General features: G+C 37.7%; 1 protein-coding gene across 1 annotated transcript; it reads right to left on the bottom strand.

Annotated features, from left to right (window-relative positions):
- Nucleotides 1–1,767: 1,767 nt before the first annotated feature.
- Nucleotides 1,768–16,855, bottom strand: gmpr (guanosine monophosphate reductase). Its single transcript, XM_073821983.1, has 9 exons — nucleotides 16,478–16,855; nucleotides 11,585–11,704; nucleotides 11,263–11,346; nucleotides 10,435–10,608; nucleotides 7,943–8,024; nucleotides 7,712–7,818; nucleotides 4,635–4,677; nucleotides 2,997–3,156; nucleotides 1,768–2,913 (listed from the first exon to the last, which is right to left on the bottom strand). The coding sequence occupies exons 1-9, from the start codon at nucleotides 16,562–16,564 to the stop codon at nucleotides 2,733–2,735; spliced, it is 1,038 nt and encodes a 345-aa protein (XP_073678084.1). The 5' UTR covers nucleotides 16,565–16,855; the 3' UTR covers nucleotides 1,768–2,732.
- Between the last annotated feature and the right edge of the window lie 729 nt (nucleotides 16,856–17,584).

Genomic DNA, 17,584 nt, shown 5'->3' with positions numbered 1-17,584 from the left:
AAAGTAAAAAAAAAAACATGCACAGACAAATCCAAATTACACCCTGTGGCTCGTGACGATACATTGATGTCCTAAGACACGAAACAATCGGTTTTTGTGAGAAACTGAACAGTATTTATATAATGTTTTACCTTTAATACACAGCCACGTCCAACTGTCCCGAGCATGAGCTCATCATCCGGCACATTACATGTGAACGCGCTCTGGCGCAGTATAAGCGATCTGTCGCGTGTATACGACACTCATTGCTTAAACAGTGCACAGAGATTGTGGGTACAGCGGCTATTCAAAATGGTAATTACTTGCGCTTATCCTGATTGTTCAAACCGATTTAAAGCTAAAAGATTACGTTTGCTTGTGCAAACTCATTCGGAACTGTTGACTTTTCACCGATTTCCCCTTACGACGTTTGCGTATACAAAAATCTTCGTTTGTGTTCTGCTGAAGAAACAAAGTCACCTAAATCTTGGATGCCCTGGGGGTAAGCAGATAATCATCAAATTTTCATTTTTGGGTGAACTATCCCTTTAAGGTTGAATCACTGATGTCTCATGGACTATCGATGTCCTTACTACCTTTCTGGGCCTTGAACTTGTCAGTTGCGTTGCTGTCCATGGAGGGGCAGAAAGCTCTTAGATTTCATCAAAAATATTAATTTGTGTTTTAAAAATAAACAAAGGTCTCACAGGTTTGGAACCAAATGAAGGTGAGTAATTAATGACAGAATGTTCATTTTTGGGTGAAATAACCCTATAAATCAATAGTTATATTTATTGATTGTTTTTATTTTAAATGCATTTGCAATGCTTCATGTGATTATAGTTTGTTTCCCTCATTAATACCATACTCAGTCTTGTACCGTTGCCTTTTTATCTGGTTTTCAAGTACTTTTTTGCTAGCAATCAAAGTTTGTAATGTTGTGATTGACCTTGTGGCTGATTGGTTCATGTTTTATAACTCTTTTACAAAATCTTTTTAAATCTGAAAAACGAATGATAAAAATACTTACTGTATGGAACCAAGGGCGTCTCTCTCATTTTATACAAACTCAAGTGGCACCATCTTTCCAGTTATCTACCACAGTAAAAAAAATTATCTGAGAAGACTCCAGTGTTTCTATTACTGTAGTGTATCCACATTTTTCCTGAGTAAGCGATGAGCGCCGCCATAGATTCTAATTTCCGTTTAGATGCTTTTGTGTTCAGGTCCCCATAGAAATCCATGTTAAAACGGAGTGGAAAAAATAATAGACTATTAATTAAACTGAAACTTTTCCAAATCAGTCTGTGTCCGATGCTGGATGGTTTGCTTAAACAATGACAAAAGAAAACAAATAAAATAAAATAATAAAATAATGTGTGCTTATATCATTTTGTGGACAAAATCCTGTGAACTTCATCCTGATAGTGCTGTATATGTACGCTCATCTGTTTTCAATGCAGTTAAACTTACGTTGCTTTATGCTATCTTCCCACTCATTAAACTATGACAGGTGAGTCACTGCAAAAACATGTTTTAAAACCATCTTCATAGGTTTAAGACATTAATTTGACTAGAAATACCGGAGACTGGAAATGAAAAGCATCTTTCCAGTCAGGCTAGACTTCCGCGTTCAGGAAAAAGGTGGATAGGCAGATTGTTTTGTATGTTGTAATGGACAATTTTTCCTTAGCATAATATACAGTCATCCAGTCTTCAGTGCAAAATAACGTGATCACAAAATTGAAATAAAATATATTAAGTTATACAAGGCATAAAACAACCACATTTCTTGTTCAGATGTTTATTCCTCCACATTTAATGTTTTACTCATAATACATTTAATGAAGTATTTTCTACCTCATCTAAACAGCACAAGGCATGTTGAAGAAATGAGGTGCAGCAGTTTTCACATTCCTCTGGTCTGATATGACATCCCACCACACCCTCTGTACAATCACAAAGGAAGCAGGCCAGCAGAAATAGTTGACGACAGTACACAATGCACCACTCGCTGCTCAAATCAACTCAAACTTACACCACACGGGGACTAGCTCTTAATGTGGCAGAGAATTTTCTCTGCTGGTGTGTAAAATTTCCACTAACATGCATTTCTTTCTCTCAAACTCTCAAACCGTCATGCTCATTGTTACACTCTGGGGAGAGAATGGGTTGCATAGTTACAAAGAATGAATAAATTCGCCCCAGCATTGTCCTGTCAAGAGGCTTATTTGACGTTTCCTTATTCACCCTCTGTCCCGTACAGATGCAGACCCATTGCATACTTTAGAGAACTTGAACAAAACTGAGCCATGCTGCAACATAATTGGTTTTCAGCAAGGTTCCTGAGCAAAACAGTATCTATGGGTCTGTCTGTATGAGTGCAATAGTGTTTTGAGTGAGTTACATAATGAATCAGATACTGTAGATTCATTCATCTAAAAAGCACAGAAAACCGGAAGACAGAGGGAAATATGTTTATGAACATCTTTCCTTTTCATAGATACATCTCTGGACTGCCATTGAAAGGGACAGTGCATCCAAATTCTGTCATCATTCTGTGAGTTATCATTTTAAGCTATTTCTTAAATGGTGAATCTGTATTTGTGAGTGTGTGTGTGTGTGTGTGTGTGTGTGTGTGTGTGTGTGTGTGTGTGTGTGTGTGTGTGTGTGTGTGTGTGTGTGTGTGTGTGTGTGTGTGTGTGTGTGTGTGTGTGTGTGTGTGTGTGTGTGTGTGTTTTTAGCGTGCATGACTAGGAGAACATGTGGCTAGACTGCTGTGTGACTCTGATGAAGGTCGTTCTGCGGCTCAGTTCTTTGAGTTTGGCAGCTCCTACATATGTGCAGGTGGACCGCAGGCCGCCCAAGATGTCCCTGATGGTGTTTTCCACATCACCTTTGTAGGGAACCTGAACCGTCCTGCCCTCTGATGCCCTGCAATATCACAGTTATTTTTGTTGCAAATGCAAATTGAATAGCTATAAATATGTCCTATAAATGTATGAAAACATCCTCACCTGTACTCTGCTACGCCTCCTACGTACTTCTTCATGGCGGTGTCTGAACTCATCCCGTAAAACATCTTGAACTTTTTGCCGTCTTTCTCAATGACTTCACCAGCACACTGATCATGTCCCGCTAACATTCCTCCCAGCATGACAAAATCTGCCCCAGCACCTGAAAATTCATTATTAGATACAAGGGTTAGTTTACCCAAAAATGAAAATTAGCCCATTATTTACTCACCCTCAAGGCATCCTGTGACTTCCTTGTTTCAGACAAATACAATCAGAGTTGTGTTAAAAATTGTTCTGGCTCTTTCAAGCTTTATAATGCAATGGGTGGGTGTTTCTCTTTATCAGTCCAAGGGCCTCATTTATAAAACTTTCTTACGCACTGATTTGATCTTAGAGTGTTCGTACGATCAAATCCTCGTCAAAGTACAGATTTATAAAAACCGTCTTTGACGTGGAAAAGTACTTATCTCCACGTCAGATTCCAGCTTGACGTACGACCGTTTCCTTGTGGTAATGCCTGGTATTGCAGATAGTTCAGCCTCACTATAATTTGATTTCTTGCGCTTCTTTTTACTTGCCATTGTCACAGAGTTTTTGCTTTAGGAATGAGCTCATTTTATATGTTAATTAATTAAGCAGGGGCGTTTCGACGGCGGAACATTCAGCTGCACACAATTCCACGATCATTTGTGATTTATAACCGAATGACTGGCGTACACATGGATTTCGTGCGTACGTTTGTTTTCTCTGAATCGCTCTTACGATCAAATCAGAAAAGTTCTTAGATAAAATCAAGGATGGTTTCTACGCAAGTCTTTATAAATGAGGCCCCAAAACAAGTCCAATAAAGTCCATCCATCCATAATAAAAAAGTGCATCACACAGCACAGGTGAATAAAGGCCTCCTCTAGCAAATCGATGCATTTTTGTAAGAAAAATATCCATATTTCAAATGTAATAATCACTTTTCTCTAGCTTGCGCTAACAGCTGTACACAGAAGCATGCGTATGCGCCGCTCAGAAGTGACGAAGGAGGACGTGCCGTGAAGGGAACAAAACAAAACAAAACAACAGTCATAAATTAGTAGTACAATATGAGGATTAGTAAAGAAAAATGGTGGAGGATTTCGATATAAGCCAAACTTTGCTAAAGTCAGAAAACTTTGCTTCCTTTGCTCCTGTAAACACGTTGTTTTTTTATGAGACTCACAAACGCATACGCAACACCAACGTCCTACTTCATCCGCCCACCTGATTATTAAGTTTTAAATGTGAAAATTTTTTGTACAAAAACGCATCGATTCGCTGCAGGAGGCCTCCATGTGAGGTACTTTTTTTATTATGGATGGATGTGCTTTATTGGACTTGTTTTGGACTGATAAAGAGAAACACCTGCCTTCTGCATTATAAAGCTTGAATGAGTCAGAACAATTTTTTATATAACTCTGATTGCATTCGTCTGAAAGAAGAAAGTCATATACACCTAGGGTACATTGAGGGTGAGCAAATAATGGGCTCATTTTCATTTTTGGGTGAACTAACCCTTACATTCTTTATACCTAGTTGAACAACAGTACATATAATAACAATTTTTAAATAATGGTACAAAAAGAGATGTTGGGGAAAAAACGAATTCACCAAAAGCTTTGGCAACATCCCCAGGGCAACTGCAACCTCCATCCTAGAAAACAAAAATTAGCTTTACTACAAACTCCTATAGTTACATAGACATATAAAATACAGCACAGTTGCAAAGCATTTCTATAGCTCAAATAGTAAAGTATGGTGGTAGCGATGTATACTTGTAGGTCATGACTTCAAATCCCAGAAAATGCATGAGCTGATAAAAATGTGAATGCATAAAAAAAAACGTTGTTAAATGTATTAAAGACAAATTAATTAGTTTTTAGTTATAAATAATTCAGTGTTACATTTTTCTCCAGAAGGTTTCTCCAAGTTTGCTACCAGAACTGTTAATGTTACACTTATGAACGACAAACAAACTCAGGTGTCTCATCAAAGAAACACACTACTTGTAAAGTGTTTTGTTTTTAAATCAAACAAAGGATGACGTATGTTTGCAGGCCAAAACCCAGAGACAATTTAGTATTTTAGCACTTCCGGTTCCATCATTCCAATATATCGTTGCCTTGGAATTATGAGGTTCTGTCTGCATTCTAAGCAGTTTTGACATAACGAGCTTCAAAGTTTTTGTGCTCCATAGACTTCTGTAGATAGAATTCTGTTTGTTTAAAAAAAAAAGTCCAAAATGTACACAGCTTGCAAAAGAAACATCTGAATATATTGTCACAGAATAAGAATATGTGAATAAGTTTGGACAAAAAAGCGGAAATGTATATATTTGCAGAGGTGTAAAAAGTACTCAAAAATTTTACTCAAGTGAAAGTACAGATACTCAGTGAAAATTTTACTCAATTAAAAGTACAAGTATCTGGCCAAAAACATACTTGAGTAAAAGTAAAAAAGTACAACTTAAAATTGTACTCAAGTATTAAAAAAGTAAAAGTACTGACAGACATACAGAAGTATGATTAAAGGGAGAGAAAGATGCAAAAATGCAATGGCAGAGGTCAAACACATATATCTAGTGCCACAACAACAATAAAAATGAAGCACAGAACACCTAAAAAAACAAAACAGGGAAAGGTATTAAAGGGAAACTCCATCCTTTCCACTCTCATGCCATCCCATATGACTTTCATTTATCAGATGAACACAAACTAAGAGTTTTCAAAAAAAAAAAAAAAAAAACCTACTTTCCATGTAATGCAAGTGTATGAGACATCTAAAAATGACACTTCAAAAACTATACACAAATGAATATGACAGTAACTCAGGCAACCACTGGTAATGAATCAGGGTCTCCTTAAGTGAACTGATGTAAGATATGTAAGAAAAATACAAAGACTAATATTTTAAACTTGACCGTCAAGTTCACTTTGTGTGGTTTCTGAAGTGTTCCTGTCCCCTTGCATTATATTTACTAAAAATCTTTGCTTGTGTTCATCTGAAGAAAGAAAGTCATGAACATCTGGCATGACAGAGGTTTCAGATAATGATGAGAGAATTTTCATTTTTGGGTGAATTATCCCTTTGAAGAGCAAGATTTGATGCAGAGACATAAAACATATCCCAGACAGAATACAATGTGTTAAATTAATGAGAAGAGTCATAGAATTAAACAAACAACATTAACACTTTGAAAGGCCACTTTTTGTGGTGTCTATTAAACGTCACTGTCTAAAAGGATAATTTGATCAATTATTTGGGGCACTTAGAGTTTTTTTCTCAGCAAATATTGATAATTATTTGCACCTAATTTGATTAATTCTCTTCTGTTTACCATATTTAATGTGCATAAGATGAAATAAAAATGTAATGTACTTTTTAAGATAAAATAAAATTGTAAGGAGTAAAAAGTACTGTTTTTTCTTCAGAAATGTAATCAAGTAAAAGTACAAGTAGTCAGTTTAAATTGTACTTGATTAAAGTACAAATCCCCAAAAATAATACTTAAGTACAGTAATCAAGTAAAATTACTCAAGTATTTTACACCTCTGTATATTTGTATATCTAAAACATTAAGTACATTGTTTTTTTTTTGTTTTTGTTTTTTTTACAAAAAAGGGCAGTTGCTAACAAACTAAATGGGACTACAAAGGTTGTCTGGGACATTAAACGTTATCACACAGAACAGGAAAACTCATCTACTCGCTAGTTGGCTTTCACAGCCTTGTGTTTATGTACTCTTTTTTTTCTGAAAGAGTTGTCGGATGCTTCCTGGTGGTTAGTTTTGTACTTCTATATGTGACCCTGGACCACAAAACCAGTCATAAGGTTAAATTTGACAAAACTGAGATTTATACATCATATGAATCAATAAATAAGCTTTCTATTGATGTATGGTTTGTTAGGATAGGACAATATTTGGCTGAGATACATCTATTTGAAATCAGAAATCTGAGGATGCAAAAAAATCAAAAAGACTGAGAAAATCACCTTTAAAGTTGTCCAAATTAGGTTCTTAACAATGCATATTACAAATCAAAAATTACATTTTGATATGTTTACAGTAGGAATTTTACAAAAAATCTTCATGGAACATGAACGTTACTTAATTTCTTAATGATTTTTGGCATAAAAGAAAAATCAAAAATTTTGACCCATGCAATGTATTTTTGGCTATTGCTACAAATATACCCCAGCGACTTAAGACTGGTTTTGTGGTCCAGGGTCACATATAGAGACTGTATTTAGGCTTCAAAATAAAAACGTTGTGTTCATTTGTGAAGATTATCATGATGAACAGAACATGTAAGAATCATAAACTTTTGTTGGTCACAGAGCATATTTTCCACAAAAATTCAAAAAGATGGAAAAATCCTTTTGGGTTTGTGTCAGGAACCAAGGTGATGCTAACTTCCAGGCTGGCCTATAAAATACGTTATCACTGCAAAAACATATTCATGAACTGAAAGAAATATGTCTGCTTTGGTGTTTCATGAAGCCTTTGAGTCTTTCTGATGGAGCACATAAAACTGAAAAGGTATAGGGAAATACTGGCATTGAATTGAGGATGCTGCCCTCTTGTGGTAATGCGATGACATTTGTTTGTTAGTTTCCACCTCTCAGTCTATGCATTACATTACAGCATGCAAACCTGCTAACAGTGATAGCCGTTTAAAGAGCCTCACAGAGATGATGTGTCCCTTCAGTCCATGGGCCGAGTCGGCACACTCGATAACAGCACTCAGCTGAGGATATCCCACACCGGTCTTAATGCGTGTGGTGCACACAGAACCTGAAGATCACAGTGTTTTCAAACATCATCATGGTGCTCCAGATTAAGCAATAAGTAATTCAATTTAAAAGACAATTGTCTACTATGAATATGCATTACAGTGTTGGGAAATCTAATCTGATACCTGGCCCAATGCCCACTTTAATGATATCAGCTCCAGACAGAATGAGTTCCTCCACCATCTCCCCTGTCACCACATTTCCTGCCTAAATGATCAAGATTATATGTTACATGGCATTTGTAGATCAACAAACACACTAAATAATTATTATATTATATTATTATATATTATTATATGATATGGCATTTGTTACGCGTAATGATAACGTTCGTTATGTTTGGGTCAGGGGTGTTTCCTCTAAGGAGGCAAAGGTAGCCCTGTTGAAAAAAACAGCATATGCTGGTTAGATAGATTTTGATGCTGGGATGCTGGTTTTAGCTGGTTTGTGCTGGTGATTTGCTGGTTTATACTGGTCCTTAGCTGGTTTATGCTGGTCCCAGCATCAAAACCTACCTTTTTCAACAGGGAGGTCGTATCTCCTCAAAATATTGGATAAGAAAAAAATTACAAAAATAAAACAGCACAAATATTACAAAATATAACATTAAAAACTGTATAAATCACTTGTTTTTCTAACGTAAAACTGTCCAAGAGTGACACCAGTGGATAAAGTTACTGCAGGTGTCCGCGTCCCAGATTGCACACGTCTGTAAGATGTCTGTTAAAAATCTCTTGATCTTGAAAAGCATCTGCTGTGTACAAACGTCTGGCAGACATCTGTAGGATGTCAGTTTTACATACATTCTAATTCATAAACATCTTAAAGACATCTAATAGACGTCTATTTGACATCTGATAGGGAACATCCAATAGATGTATTGCAGATCAACAAACTACATCTTGCAGATGTAAATGCAGACGTCAAATAGACGTCTCCTAGATGTACGTGTGCTATCAGGGGTCTCTCTCACCTCAACTGAGACCATTGAGTTTTAACCAACCTGATCTCATGATGAAAATGTACCTGTGAGAACTGCTGACCAGCTATGACCAGCTAAAACCAGCCAACCAGCCTAGGCTGGTTTTAGCTGTTTTTTCAGCAGGGTCTAGTGTTAATTTCTGTTGGAAAGTGCAGTGATAATGTACTTAATGGTACGTATATGTGTCTTGCTAAATAGTTCCCGCATGCTGTTTCGTCATGAGATCACGTAGGTTTTACCTGCTGAAAAAAACAGGTAAAATCAGCCTAGCTGGTTGGCTGGTTTTAGCTGGTCAACCAGGCTGGTTTTAGAGGGGTTTTGGCCACTTTCTCAGCCTGGCCTGGCTGGTCAGGCTGGGAGACTAGCTAAAACCAGCTACTTCCGGCTTAAACCAGCTAAGACCAGCTGTTTTTTTCAGCAGGGTTAACAGATCACCTAAAGTGTGCTGTGAGTTTGGTGGGAGGTAATTGAGAATGAATAGGGGAATGTAATGTGAGAGGAGGTAATGCCTACATCACGATATGATTGGACATGACTAGTTATGTTCGGCTCTTCTGAATGAGTCTGAATGAAAAAGATAATGGTGTTAACTAATTGTAAAAAGTATGTAAACAACTCACACACTTAGATATAACTATTTTGTTACATCAAAGTAAGACTTAAAATGGCATGAAAACATGATCCGAGTTTTTAGTGAGTAAGCTTGGTGAAATTTAAAGTAAATCTCAATGTTGGTTACCAATATTTACAGAGCTTTGATGACTGATGATCCACAAAATTCAAAAATAATTGAAAGTTAAAGGGATAGTTCACCCAAAAATGAAAATTTGATGTTTATCTGCTTACCCCCATGGCATCCAAGATGTAGGTGACTTTGTTTCTTCAGTAGAACACAAACAAAGATTTTTAACTCAAACCGTTGCAGTCTGTTAGACATTTAATGGCAGTGGATGGGCACCAAACCTTTGAAAGTAAAAAAAAACCATGCACAGACAAATCCAAATTACACCCTGCGGCTCGTGACGATACATTGATGTCCTAAGACACGAAACGATCGGTTTTTGTGAAAAAATAGAACAGTATTTATATCATTTTTCACCTTTGATATACTTTTCACCAATTTCCCCTTCCGCCGTTTGCGCATACTACGCCAGTGCGCATACACATGTAACGAGCCGGATGCTGCGCTGAGTTGGACATTATATAAATACTGTTCAGTTTCTTACAAAAACCGATCGTTTCGTGTCTTAGGACATCAATGTATCGTCACGAGCAGCAGGGTGTAATTTGGATTTGTCTGTGCATGTTTTTTTTTTTTACTTTCAAAGGTTTGGTGCCCATCCACTGCCATTATATGACTAACAGACTGCAACGGTTTGAGTTAAAAATCTTCATTTGTGTTCTACTGAAGAAACAAAGTCACCTACATCTTGGATGCCCTGGGGGTAAGCAGATAAACATCAATTTTTTTCTTTTTTCTTTTTTTTTTTGGGGGGGGGGGGGTGGGTAAACTATCCCTTTAACTGTTGAAAAGAATAGCTGATTTTGGAGTAAATGTAAAACATTTACAAACTTTGCCTCCTCCTCATTTCAGAACACCACCCCACTTCAGTGGTTTGGGCAAAAAAATCTCACCATGATGGTGTGCTTGGGAAACCTTTCCCGAACTCTTTTTACAAACTCCACAAAGTGTTCAGAGTAGCCATTGGCCACGTCCAGGCAGATGTACTGGATGAGAGGAATGGCCTCCAGAATGCTGCACAGTTTCTCCAGATCCGCCGCTCCACTGCCTGAGCTGGCCGCCACATGCTGAGGATGAGAGGAAATATGCTTTAGGCTTCAGTGATGTATAATTTATTTCAGCTTTTGTATAATTTATATAACTTCAATTGCATTGCCTAATCTGCTGTCATTCTGTTCTGATAAAAAAAGACATTTGAAAATTAAGTGGTATGTTGGTATTAAATGTGTGTTAGTCTGCTGAAAGGTTATTACAGATAAAATGTATTCTGTGTGACAGTTGCTCAGGTGTTGTTAGATTGCTCTGGTTGGTTGCAAGGTATTTGCTAGGGTAGCTTCATAAAATTATGGTTGAACCACTGATGGACTATTTTAACAATGTCTTTACTACTTTTCTGGGCCTTGAATATTTCAGTTGCATTGCTGTCTATGCAGGGTCAGAAAGCTCTCAGATTTCATCAAAAATATCTTAATTTCTGTTATGAAGATGAACAATGATCTTATGGGTTTGGAACAACATGAGAGTGAGTAATTATTGACAATTTTAATTTTTGGGTGAACTACGCTTTTAATGTAATTGCTATGGCATTGCTAGGCAGTTGCTCGAGTGGCTAGTTCTTTGTGGTTTATATGATGTTGCTATGTGGTTTCCTGATGGACTGTACCACTTAATTAAACTGCTTTTGATTAAATAAGGCAAGAAAGCCATTTTTGCCCATTCACCTCAAGGCACTCTGGATGACTGGCTGCAAAAGTCTTCCACTCCTCCAGGGAGTAGTGCTTCTGAATGGCTGTGAAGAGAGTGTGCTGAAAGACAGAGCAGAGAGACGTCTGAGAGGACAGCGAGTGTCTGGCACTGAGACAGAAATATAAAAGCCTCTTGATTCCAGTGCATGGAAACAGGACACAGCTAATTATGTTTCAGTGAGATCTTGATAATCACAGAGATAAAACATAGTAAAACAAGACTTTCCCTGGGTTATATTGCAAAGATACAGGCGCTGTGTTTTATCAGTTACTGTGCTTTGTTTAAAGAAGCACTCACCTTGCTGAGCACCTGTGCCATCTCAAAAGTGCCGGTGGTGTCCATGTTAGCAGCGATGATCGGGATGCCATTGTACGTCTTCTTCGAGTTCCGGAATGTGAAGGTCCTCTGCAGGTCAACCTTCAAGAACGAAACGTGAAGGAAATTACTTTCCAAACATACAAACTGTATATATGACAGTCTGAAAAGCCTCATTTTAATGGATAGGCCCATAGTCAACCCAAACATCCTGTGTTCCTGTCCTATTCTCTTGTGCCTGTAACCCATCCAAGCATGTACTCCAGTGTTGTTTTTGACAACCATCTTAGATTTAGTCTTAGTCTTAGTCTTTTGGACTAAAATGCTTCTTAGTTTTAGTCAAATTTTAGTCACTTTTATATGTGATAGTTTTAGTCTAATTTTAGTCGACGAAAAGTCAAGAAGGTTTTAGTCTAGTTTTAGTCGACGAAAAGTCAAAAAGGTTTTAGTCTAGTTTTAGTCAAAAAAAGGGAAAAAAGTAGTCTTTTAACAAATTAATGTAGGTCAGTAAGTATTTTGCTGTTGGGTAGTGTCACTTATAAGTTCTGAAAATAGCAGATCTATAGTTCAACACAATGTGAGCTTCCGGATCAACTATTTTCACCAATAATTACAATAATGAAGGAATGTTTTAGAACATAAAAGACAAACAAGGATGGAATGCTAAAACGGCTTGCCATACTAGTATAGCAAAGAGTATTTAATGCTAAAACGGCTTGCCATAGCGTCAGATACTTTTTAAGTTTTAATTGGCATGCACAATAAGCAGAAATGTCATGCATTTTAAACGTCTGACGGACCACCCACTAACATTTTCGTCTATTCTCGTCTCGTCAACGAAAACTCACACACGTCTCGTCATGTTTTAGTCATCAACGAGCCATTTTTATCTCGTCATCGTCTCGTTATCGTCATGAAAAAAAGTGGCGTCAACGAAATGATTTCGTCATCGTCATCGTTGACGAAAACAACACTGATGCACTCAACCACTAAAACACATTTAGAGCCATCTGACATATATCCACTCTCATTCTCCATGATCATCTGAAAACCAATATGTGTAATTTTGCGTATGATTGACAACTGTCTGCATAGCACTCAAAATGACCTTTGTTCGGACATCTGCGAATAAATACTAAAGGAGTCCTGTTATGCCTTTTTTACAAGATGTAATATAAGTCTCAGATGTCCTCAGAATGTGTCTGTGAAGTTTCAGCTAAAATACACCACAGAACATTTAGTATTCCGTGTTGTAAATACCCATTTATGGGTGGAAACAGAAACATGCTGTTTTTGTGTGTGTGTGTTTCTTTAAATGCAAATGAGCTGCGGCTCCCCGCCTTTTTCAGAGAAGAGGGCCGTGCCTTTACACTGCCACTGTTACTAAGGTAAAAGCAAACAATCTGTTTGTTTTTGGTTATCATATCGCACTCATGTGATGTTGCAGTTCTTTGCCATCATAAAAAAGTTTGCTCTTTAACAAACATAAAACATAAAATGCTTGTATATGGTTTTCTGAGCACACACACTGACACATGCAGAAAGTCAACGTCAGGTGTCTATTACACACAGGGTTGTGTCAAAAACACACAAAGTTCACAGATGAGTTCACAGATCTGTGAAACTCGACCAGGCCTCACCCCCTATTATTTATTTGCTTGTGCCTTGGGTGGCAATTATTTAAATTAGGAATATATATAAATAGTGACATATGTTCCTGGAACAAAACTATAACTGAGGCCTATAATTGAGGCCTTTGAGGGGGAGTTCAGAAAAACTGCTTACTGATATAAGAACAACTCCCTTTGGTCTTTTTAATGCACAGACAGCAACATTACACACTGAAGCATAACATAACTCCTTTTACTGTTCAGTGGATATTCAGAATAAAGTTTTATATGACCCAAAAATAAAATTTAAAAGGCATATTCCAGCTGTTTTAATCAAATAGAGCACTGACTTAAATAAATTCTCTTCTAGAATAAAAATCTCCTGATATTTGTTATCCAAGATGTTCATGTCTTTATTTCTTCAGTCTCAAAGATTTTTGAAGAAAACATTCCTGGAATTTTTCTCTATATAGTGGACTTCTATGGTGGCCAACGGTTTGAACAGTTTTAATCATTTACACAATCCCAGCTGAGGAATAAGGAATAACGAAATGATCGGCCGTTTTCTTGAACAAAAAAGTGTATATTTTTTAACCAAAAATGGTCATCTTGCACTAGCTGTGCTATTCTCACATTAGCCTATGTAATCATGTCGGAAATTTCACATGTGGTTATTTCTTTGTCTGTGTACTTCGGTTCCAAAAGGTAGGGTAGGGTGAAAAACTCTCATTTTCTCCTCGAACTTCAAAATCATCTGACATTGCTGTTTTAACTTTTTTTGTAAAGAGTGTTTGACTTTCTTTGCACATTTGCTTTGTAAACACTGGGTCGGTACTTTTGCCTGTGACCTGCGTGACCCTTTGCAACATCATTATGTAGTGCGCAGATTCAGGCTGGTGCAAGATGAGCATTTGTGGTTAAAAAGTATATACATTTTTATTGTTTCATGAAAATGTGCACTTGTTTCACTAGTCAAGACCTATATTCCTCGGCTGGGATTGTGTAGAGCTCTTTGAAGCTGCACTGAACCTGCTATTTGGACCTTCCAATAGTAGGCCACCATTGAAGTCTACTATATGGAGAAAAATCCTGGAATGTTTTCCTCAAAAACCAACTCGTTTGAATCTGCCTTGTGCTGAAGTCATTTCACATCACATATCACATCATAAAAGCATATATTTTGTTAAAAAAAATGAAGGAAATAATCGAAAAGTGCCTCACAGGTGTTTATCAGTAAGGGTTAGGGGTAGCGGAGGCTTTATTATCCCAATAAGGTGGCATCCATTTAAAACTTTATCAAAGGGGACATGAAAATATCATGTACTAAGACCGGCGGAAAATGTAAAGCTGCGATTTTCTAGGCCGATAAGATTAGGAACAACACTCCCATTCCGGTGTAATAGTCAAGGAATTTGCTGCAGGCGCAGTAATATCACACAGCGCCTGAAATTAGTTCCCAGCTAGGTAACTTCCAATGTGACCAGCTTTTTGAAATTGTGACCGAATTTCAGGCGTAGCGTGATATTACTGCACCTGCTGCGTCCATATTACGGCAGCAAACTTCCTTGACGATTAGGAACTACACTCCCATTCCGTAATATTGTCGCCCTAGAAAATCGCAGCTTTACATTTTCCGCCTGACTTAGTATACGATATAACTACAGAAGAGTCAAGTTTTAAATTTGTTTTTAAATTTCAAGTTTTTTTGAACGCGATGCTATATTGGTCTAATAGGATTCAATGATCTATGCTAAGCTATGCTAAAAGTGATATCGCCAGAACAGGAAAACGGCTGAATGGATTTCAGAATGGTAAAACTCAACTTATTAACTCGGGGGGGGAGTTGGAGAATGAGCCTATTTCCAAAAAAAGTGGAGTGTTCCTTTAACAATAAATGGAAGACTAGAGTAATGGCTACTGTATTTTGATCAAATAAATGCAGCCTTGGTGAGCATTAGAGACTTCTTTCAAAAACATAAAAAAACAACCCCAACCAACCCAAAACTTTTTAATTCTAGTATATAAAATCAGAGTATGACCAAATTCTGATTAACATCATCATCCACAGCTGAGACATTGCGATGGGTTTAAATTTGTGCTGAATCATTTATAGGTTTGTCTGAGAAAAAAAACTGTTGCAACCTGATATGCACAGTGCTCTCTCTCTCTCTCATGCACAGACGCTCTCAGGTTCTCTGAATCAGTTCTCAGTCATTTCCAGTTCCAGTAACTGCTGCAGTCACATCAGTCACACTACGCTGCCCTATGAATAACTGCCCTGCTGCTATTTTATTGCTATTGTGCCATGGGGAACAAAGTCACTATTTTCCTGTTTGATGACACATTACAGATATTGCAGACATAAAATGTGGATTCTCTTGCTTATTATTTGTGTTCGAGGCTAGGTCAGTGATTGATCACTGCAGGTTATACAATAAAGAGGCCCTCAGCTGCTGTTCTATTTCAATGAGCCTGTATATCATCACAGCCACCGTTAGGGCCCGTATAGTGACATCCATCAGATTAGCCAGCCGCAGCGAGATCTGACCGGCACTTTACGTCATCCTGCAGGGAAATGCAGTGGAAATCTCTTCTGAATTCATTAGTAAAGACCAACAGGCTGAAACGAACAGTATATAGAAGGAAAACCTCACGGATTTTAAAATAAGCTGGAAACTTCACTGAAAAAAAAGTGAATACTTAGAGGTGTACAAACCTTATCACAGTGCAGCAAAGGCGTGTATGGAAGAGGTATTTGGAAGAGGGCATTCCATATGTGCAGACAATCATGTAAGTGTGTTGTGCTTCCATTATGACTTCCAAGTGTGACCAAGAGCAATACCACAGTGAAATCTGCTTCTATTGACATATAGGCACGCATCAGGCCTATTTTTAAACATGTTTTCAAAGCACAAGCTCTCAGGTTGCTGTTCCTCAGCCTGGTCAGTCAACCTTGAAACTGCTGGGTTTGTTTCAAGACACATCAACACCAGAAAATAAAGAGAAGCTCACTGAGAGAGTCTGTTGATCAAGCTTGATAAACCGTCAGTGGTTGAAGCTTAAACACGGTCCCCATAAATCCAGCTCTGTCAGGAGGACTTCATCAAGGTCATTCTGATTTACTCTTTCATTCATTGCCACTCACAAACACTCACAGACACACAGCTCCTTTGGTACTCATTTCAAGTGAATCATTCAGGTATAACAAGACAAAGCCAGTGACACAGATTTCTTTTATCAAAGACAGCAAGTAAGATGTTCTTACCTCAGATCTGCTCTTCAGACTGCTCCTCTTTGGTCTGAAAAGGACATCTTTGAAGTCCAGTTTGAGGTCAGCATCTACCCGGGGCATGGTGACAGGCCTGAGAGTGGATGAGAATCTCTTGAGCTGGGTTGGTGCAGTCACTGGTCCAGAGCTCCAGGCACCAAACCCGAACCGGCAGAAGAACAGCGTATTTATAGTGTAGAAAGGGCCGTCACTGCCCAGGCCCCCATGGCTTTATTTGGCAAGGCCTGTACGCTCTCTCCTTGCCTCTCTCTCCTCTCTCTACTCCCCCCTCTGCTTGCATTCAGTCAGGAGTGGCAGCAGCAGCAGTAGCAGTGATAAAAGTGTTTCCTGTGTGGCTGCCTGACACATATAAACACACACACACAGACAAGCACAGTCACTGCAGCTCAGCTCAGCACTGCAGTATGTGCACAGAGCTCCTGCTGTCCAGCTGGGGTATTGCTTCTTTGAATCAATGAGAAATCTCATGGGAAACGAGAGGGAGGGACGGAGGAGAGGAAGTCTTACCCTTCCCTTTTTTAAACGATGTCTTAATACAAAAATCATGGATTTGAAAAAGTATATTGATTGCAGCTTTAATCATATAATGTATTTGATGGCAAATACCTATTTACCTAATTATGTGTTCATATCAGCTTTCTTACTAAGCACCATTTACAGCTTTATTAAGCACATCGTATGTTCACAATGCATATCGCTGTATAGTATAAATGTTTTATGTAATTACTCCGTGCCTATTGTTTATATTCATTAACTTGTTTTCACTGTCAACCAGGTAAATTGACATTTCATTTCACTGTACAGTTGAAGTGTTATTATTTTACCAAAGTAAGAGGGATCATACTAAATGCGTGTTATTTTTTTATTTAGAACGGACCTGAATAAGATATTTCACATAAAAGATGTTTTCATATAGTCCACTAGAGAAAATAATAGTTTAAATGATAAAAATTACACTGTTTAAAAGTTTACATACACTTGATTCTTAATACTGTGTTGTTACCTGAATGATCCACAGCTGTGTTTTTTGTTTGTCCTGAACAGTTAAACTGCCTGCTGTTCTTCAGAAAAATCCTTCAGGTC

This window comes from Garra rufa, chromosome 17 (genome assembly GCF_049309525.1).
Source record: "Garra rufa chromosome 17, GarRuf1.0, whole genome shotgun sequence".
In the NCBI taxonomy this organism is placed as follows: domain Eukaryota; kingdom Metazoa; phylum Chordata; class Actinopteri; order Cypriniformes; family Cyprinidae; genus Garra; species Garra rufa.
This window is presented reverse-complemented; position numbering and strand designations above follow the sequence as displayed.